The 7,533-nt window shown below is 50.1% G+C and overlaps 1 protein-coding gene across 1 annotated transcript in view; it reads left to right on the top strand.

The window, feature by feature from the left end:
• LOC107107730 (histidine--tRNA ligase, cytoplasmic) overlaps window positions 1–7,533 on the top strand; it is a 49,876-nt gene that overhangs the window by 11,756 nt on the left and 30,587 nt on the right. Inside the window, exons 4-5 of the mRNA XM_015408051.1 lie at window positions 1,864–1,989; window positions 5,586–5,693. Coding sequence (XP_015263537.1) covers window positions 1,864–1,989; window positions 5,586–5,693 — 234 coding nt within the window. The remainder of the gene's footprint in view (window positions 1–1,863; window positions 1,990–5,585; window positions 5,694–7,533) is intronic.

The following is a 7,533-nucleotide window of genomic DNA, read 5'->3' as shown; positions in this document are numbered from 1 at the left end:
CCTGGAAGCAGTGCAGATATCAGAGGGAGTTTCAGTCTGTACTCCAGACTAGGAGTGTGCGCTCAGTATAAATACTTTATCAGTATTTATCAGGTATTTTCTCAGTTGGTTACTGAGTGGACTGCTGATTCAGCAATCCAAAAATGACTGCACCGGAAAATCCTGAAAGTATTCGGGATTTTTCGGGCCCACTGTATAGCTGGTGTTTAAAAGGATTGCCTTTTTGCAGGCTGCACCACAAGTGAACTCCAAGGGGTGAGTTCTCCACTATACCTTATGGAGACCATTGTAGTCAGTGGTCCCCATAGACTATAATGGAGAATCAAGCCAGGGGTATTTCGGGCTGGGGGGGCTGTCTTTTGAGGTAGAGGCACCAAAGTGGCAAAACAAAGTTTGAGTCCAGTGGCATCTTTAAGACCAACAAAGTTTTATTCAAGGTATAAACTTTGATGTGCACGCATACTTCACAGTTCACTTGTGGTTTGGAGAAGGAATTTAAAGGGACTGCATTCCTTTTAAATGCCTTTTTTCTATCCATTGAAAACAATGGGGGCACCTTCTTTTGTGGCTCATGGAATTGGACCCCCGGTCTAATCATTTTGAAACTTGGGGAGTTTTTTGATGAGAGGCACCAGCAGCTATGCTGCAAGATTTGGTGCATCTACCTCAAAAAACAAGACCCCCCAGAGCCCCAGATATTCCCATATTGATTCTCCATTATAGCATGACAGCTGAAGAGACTTACAACTGCGCTCAGGTACAACTGGCTGTTACCCACCCAGATTTTGAAGATGAAAATACTCCCTTGCCATCTGACTACAAGAGAACTGTCACAGTTCCCAAGGTTTGAGGCACAGGGCTCAAAATATGGACATTTAGGGTCTTTACCTGCAACTCTAGAATCCAGTGACTGCCTTTGTATTCCTTAGAAAACTTGTAAAATGTGGAAAGTAAAAGGCGGTGAGAACCATCTCTATAAAATGCACAAACATGAGAAGGAAGTTTGGTGTAGTGGTTAAGAATAGCAGATTCTAATCTGGAGAACTGGGACTGATTCCCCACTCCTCCACATGCAGCCAGCTGGGTGACCTTGGGTCAGTCACCAGTTCTGTCAGAGCTGTTCTCTCAAAAGCAGTTCTCTCAGTGCTCTTTCAGCCCCACCTACCTCACTGGGTGTCTGTTGTGGGGAGAGGAAAGGAAGAAGGTTGTAAGCTGCTCTGAGATGCCGAGTGAAGGGCAGGGTATAAATCCAACTCTTCTTCTCATCTGCCAAAGTACGGTAAATCTGGGGCGGCAGTTTTTTTAACCACCCTGAAGTGGCAGGTGGTTCTCTTCCCTTTGGTTGTCACGATTACAATGGTGTGACTGTACGGTGATCACTGGACGCCTGCTGGTGGCTGGCAGCCAGGATGCAAAGGCACCCCCTTCTCTCTTTTTCTCTGTCTCTCTCTCTCTCTGTCTCTCTCTCTCTCCCTCTCTCTCTCTCTCTGTCTTTGTCTCTCTCTCTCTCTCTGTCTGTCTGTCTGTCTCTTTCTTTCTCTCCCCCTCTCTCTCTCTTTCTCTCTCTTTCTCTCTCTCTTTCTCTCTCTCTCTCTTTCTCTCTCTTTCTCTCTCTCTTTCTCTCTTTCTCTCTCTCTCTTTCTCTCTCTCTCTCTTTCTCTCTCTCTTTCTCTCTCTCTCTTTCTCTCTCTCTTTCTCTCTCTCTCTCTTTCTCTCTCTCTCTCTCTCTCTCTTTCTCTCTCTCTTTCTCTCTCTCTTTCTCTCTCTCTTTCTCTCTCTGTCTCTCTCTCTCTCTGGCTGTCCTGGGAAGAATAAAAGTGCTTCCACTGGGCTGAGATGTTCTCCTTAGCCTTCTCTCCTCAGGTGCCATTTGCCCGTTACTTGGCTATGAACAAGATCAGCAATATTAAGCGCTACCACATTGCCAAGGTGTACAGGCGAGACAACCCCGCCATGACGAGGGGCCGCTACCGAGAGTTCTATCAGTGTGTGAGTACCCACGGGGGGCCCTGCTTTGACTTCCTTCCACAGGACTCCCTTCTCTGGCATGGCAACCAAGGCTTCCTCCCCTCCCCTCAGCTCTGTGGTTCTCCGTCTGCCTGAGTTGTTTTTGCAGCCGGGAGCAGCCAGAGGGCTGCTTCACGTTCCGTGCCCACCTGCTTGCCCTTCAGGTTTCCTGCCAACCGAATGCCAATCCAACTAAGCACAAAGACCGCCCCCAGTGGGCAGCTCGAAGGAGCCGTTGTTGCCAGTTTGGTGTAGTGGTTAAGTGTGTGGACTCTAATCTGGGAGAGCCGGGTTTGATTCCCCACTCCTCCACTTGCACCTGCGGATGTGACCTTAAGTCAGTCACAAGCTCTGGCACAGCTGTCCTTGAAAAAGAGCAGTTTGTGTCACAGTTCTCTCAGCCCCACCCACCTCACAGGGTGTCTGTTGTGGGGAGGGGAAGGGAGAGGAGTTTGTAAGCCGCTCTGAGACTCCAAGTGAAGGGCGGGGTATAAATCCAACCTCTTCTTCTTCTCTTCTTCTATCTGTGTGTCCCCTGGGGGAGATGATGCTTGTGGGCTTTCAGCAGTTGTCACAGTCCTGGCTGGAGCCTGAACTCCAGTTGGGATGAAAGATGGGGCTAACGCAGGGGCCGTTGTGCCCACTGACCCCTTTCCCGGTGGCCGCCAAGCGTTTTTTGAAAGTGGGTGGGGCTTCTGCCCAGCAAGGCTTCCGATTGGCTAGTGGCGATTTGATTGGCTGTGTAGGTTTTTTCAAAGCGTTGCTCTGGCAGCAGCTGTCATCAGAGCACCAGAGTCTTCGCTGTGTGACTGAGGGCTAGCTGCGGCAGCCATTTTGTGGCCGGCTACACCTCTTGCAGCAGCCATGTTGTGGCTGTCCCCAGCACACTGGGTTAGAATTCCAGATGTGCCCTCAAGGTCAAAAAGGTTGGGGACCCCTGGGCTAAAGTCTTCTGGAGGCGGGAAGGGAAGCGGCCCCGTCTGGAAGGTGAAGCGCTCTGCATCTGCTTTTTTTGTAGAAAAAGCCCAGCAGGAACTCATTAGCATAATAGGCCACACCCTGACACCACAGCTCATTAGCATATTAGGTCGCAGCCCCCTGTTGCCAGAAGTGTGGTCATCCAGCCACACCCACCTTTTGCTTCTTATTCTGTTCACCTTGTTTGTTGTCAAAACCCAGGGCCTTTTTGTAGCAGGAACTCCTTTGCATGTTAGGCCACACACCCCTAATGTAGCCAATCCTAATGAGTTCCTGCTGTTGGGTGTGGCCTATTATGCTAATGAGTTCCTGCTGGGCGTGGCCAACTTGGGAGCCAGCCGGAACTCCGTTCCTGTGCGTTCCTGCCCAAAAATAGCCCTGATTTCCAGGATGGGGGATAGGCGTCTGCTAGGAAACCCAAGCTAGTAGGAGGAGTGGGGGAAGCCGGATGCCCCTCTGGTGGACAGCGTGTCACATTCTGAGGTGGCCTTTGTGGCCCGCGCACACAGCGGTAGCCGCTCCCCTCTGATCTGAAGCGCTTGGGGTCAGTTGCCCGAGGAGAGTTCTGTTGCACCGAGTGCAAAATGGGCAGGGTTACCTTAGGTAATTCCACAGCAGACAGGCCTATACCATACCCACAGGGCAACCCACGGGAGGGATGGGTGGGGTCCCCACACCTCTTCCAGGTTTCAGGCACTTTTAGAAGCGCCAATAGTTCTGGGCTGACAAGCTGACTGACTGCCATCAATTATCTGGGCCTGTGTTAAAGGTCTGCATGGCCCAAGCACACATCTCTCTTTGCTTGGAAAAAAGGGAAGGTGTGAGTCCCTCTGTATTTGTTGCAAGGTGCTAAAAAGCAGCCACTAGGGGGTGCAGTGGCTCAAGTGGCTAAGACGCTGAACTGCAGGCTGTGGAAGGTCGGTAGTTCAGCAGTTTGAGACCCGAGTGCCACATGACGGAGTGAGCTCCCGTCTCTAGTTCCAGCTCCTGCCAACCTAGCAGTTTGAAAGCAAGAAATTGCAAGTAGATAAATAGGTACCACTTCGGTGGGAAGGGAACAGCGTTCCATGCGCCTTGGTGTTTAGTCATGCCGGCCACAGGACCACGGAAACGTCTTCGGACAGCGCTGGCTCTTCGGATTGGAAATGGAGATGAGCACCGCAACCCTAGAGTCGGAGGGGGTGCAGGGGGCTTGAGGCCAGAGGAGAAAGCCAGGCCAGGGAGCTCATGTCATCAGCTTGTGAAGGGAGGGGCCACCAAGGGCCTGAAAGCCTGTTCCTGCCCGGGGCTACTTTGAGACCGGTGTGCCTCAGGAAGAGGCAAGGGAGAGACCCAGGCCAGGGAATTCATCCTGTCAGCTTCTCCTCAACCAACAGGCTGAGGCAACGTCTTCTCTTTCTTGTTTTGTCTTTTTAAATATGAAACCTCGGGCCCTTTGACAGGGAGGTGTATAAAAATGCACTAAGTAAATAGGGAAGGCTTCTCAAATACACATCAATTCTTGCCATTTGATTATATCAAACAAACCTGCCCCCTGCATTTCTTCCTTTTCAGCCCCCCCCCCCCCCGTGAAATCTGTATTGGAGCCCCTGTGTGGCCGACGAAAATGCTCATAATAAATTGTAATGCTCAGAACTGTAAATTATATATACAATATACGACTTATTCTACTGTCTGAAGATAAGAGTTCATTAAAATTTGCGTGGAGAGGTGGATGTTATAGGGAACTATTGGTTATTGGGTTGGATGAAAGGGGAGGTGTGTTTTTTTGTTTCTCCAGAACACAGAACCTGAATCTCTGGAGGTTTTTGCACCAGGGCCCTGCCTTCTTTTTTGGCGTATGTTGCAGTGTTTGCAGAGGGGCAACATAGAAACCCCCATGGCTTGTGTGTCCTTCTGGAACCACAAAGATTCTCCAACTGCATTTAAGCCATAGCCAGGGTCGCCAGATTCCACCTGGCCACCAGCAGGGGATAAGAACATAAGAGAAACCAATGCTGGATCGGGCCAGTGACCCATCCAGTCCAACACTCTGTCACACAGTGGCCCAAAATACCAGGTGCCATCAGGAGGTCCAGCAGTGGGGCCAGGACACCAGAAGCCCTCCCACTGTTGCCCCCTCCCCAAGTACCAAGAAGACAGAGCATCCCTTGCCCCAGACCGAGAGTCCCTATCTATGCCTTGTGACTAATAGCCACTGATGGACCTCTGCTCCGGATGCTTATCTAATTCCCTCTTGAAGCCGTCCATGCTTGTAGCTGCCGCCACCTCCTGTGGCAGTGAGTTCCACGTGTTAATCATAACAACATAAGAATGGAGGGCTAGAGTGGCCAGATCCAGGTTGGGAAACTCCTGGAAATTTAAGGAAGGAGCCTGGGAGGACAGGGACTTGAGTGGGAGCCATATTCTCCAGGGGAACTGATCTCTGTAGTCTGGAGATGAGCTGTAATTCCAGGGGATCCCCAGGTCCCACCTGGAGGCTGGCATCCCTACCAGTAGCTCAGCAGTGTAGGCTTCTGTGCCAGCTGCTCTTCGTATTTTCACTAGCAGCTGCATTTGCACCGTGGGTGTTTTCACTGCCTGCCCTTTTGTGCCCCCAGGATTTCGACATTGCCGGCCAGTACGACCCCATGATTCCCGACGCAGAGTGCCTGAAGATTGTGCACGAGATCCTGAGTACCCTGCAGCTGGGAGGTTTTCTCATCAAGGTGAGAATAAAGCTGGGGCTTTGTGCAGCGTTATCCCAAATGTGTGCGGAAAAGACTTCTTGGCAGTTGCCTTTTGTGTCCTCCAAGTGGTTAAGACGCTGAACTGCAGGCTGTGGAAGGTCAGTAGTTCAGCAGTTCGAGACCCGGGTGCCGCATGACGGAGTGAGCTCCAGTGTTCCCTCTAAGCTGTGTTAGTGTGAGCTAGCTCACAGTTTTTAAGCCTCCGGCTCACACATTTTTGTCTTAGCTCAGGAAGGATGGCTCCAGAGCAAACTAATTTATACAGTAGCCAAATTGCTCACAGCTTTAAAGCCAGTAGCTCAGAAAGCAGAATTTTTGGTCACAAGACTCCACATCTTAGAGGGAACATTGGAGCTCCCGTCTCTAGTTCCAGCTCCTGCCAACCGAGCAGTTCAAAAGCAAGAAATTGCATGTAGATAAATAGGGACCACTTCGGTGGGAAGGTAACAGCGTTCCGTGCCCCTTGGTGTTTAGTCATGCCGGCCACATGACCACGGAAACGTCTTCGGACAGCGCTGGCTCTTCGGCTTTGAAACGGAGATAAGCACCGCAACCCTAGAGTCGGATTCGACTGGCTTTTCGTGCAAGGGAACTTGCTTTTACTTTTGCTTGCTAAAAAAATAAATCACAGCTCTGGAGCAAAGAACAGCAGCTGATAACCACCTGTTATGTCTCCGCAATCATCCTCAGTATTTTCTTCAACACCTTTGCCACCTTTTCCTTTCTTGTATTTGAGGGTCACCCTCATTTCTTGCCATGGTAAGAGTTCTGCCCTAGCAAACAGAAGGTGCAGAGGAGAGCGGCGAGGATGATCAGGGCCTGGAGACCAAGCCCTGTGAGGAAAGGCTAATACAACAAAGGTCGTGGCCATACTTTTCAGCTCTTTTGCTCACAACACTCCCTACCTAGCCTTAGAACTGAGACAGAGAATAAGCCAAACCAGGACAGACAGAACCAAGGAATTTATCCAGAGAGGTACCAGAGGGAACAAGTACTGAGAATAGAAATGTAATCGAACCCAAGTTCCTGGCTTGGTCAAGGACGCAATTGCAAAATGTTCCTTCATAGAATTTGCTAACACTCTTCCAACAAATTAATGTAGTGGAAAGTGCCATCAAGTCACAGCTGACTTACGACAACGCTGTAGGGCAGTGATGGCGAACCTTTTAGAGACCGAGTGCCCAAACTGCGACCCAAAACCCACTTATTTATCGCAAAGTGCCAACACGGCAATTTAACCTGAATACTGAGGTTTTACTTTAGAAAAAACAACTCATACATTAACTTAAGATGACCCAAACAAAGTAAGGAGAGCAATCCCAAATGCTTTCATTGACTTAAAATTATTTGGCAGAGAATTCGGCACTTTAATGGTGGTCTGGGCCTGGCTGGGGCGATGGCACCCATGCCCAAAGAGAGGGCTCTGAGTGCCACCTCTGGCACCCGTGCCATCGGTTCGCCACCACTTCTTTAGGCTGATCCTGCACTGAGCTGGGGGTTGGACTAGATGGCCTGTATGGCCCCTTCCAACTCTTGCAATTCTATGAAACAGATTGTGTTTTGTCTTCTCTTTATCTTCTGTAGACTTTTGGAAAGGGCCCAGGGATACACTCACTTGGGAAGGAAGGGTCCTGGTTTTTGTCAGACATGTTTTGCCCATATGCCATACAATGTGGGTCTGCAGGCTATGGAAGGAAAGAGATGCCTTTGTTTGTTGTTTCTGATAGGATCATTTCTGCTAGCTGTCAGGAGTCAGTTTTTCCCCCCCAGAGGACATGCAAGAGAGGGGAAAGAGGCAGTTCTCCCGGGCTATTGGTAA

The sequence above is a fragment of the Gekko japonicus genome, unplaced genomic scaffold (genome assembly GCF_001447785.1).
Source record: "Gekko japonicus isolate JY-2015 unplaced genomic scaffold, Gekko_japonicus_V1.1 scaffold4967, whole genome shotgun sequence".
Taxonomy (NCBI): domain Eukaryota; kingdom Metazoa; phylum Chordata; class Lepidosauria; order Squamata; family Gekkonidae; genus Gekko; species Gekko japonicus.
This window is presented reverse-complemented; position numbering and strand designations above follow the sequence as displayed.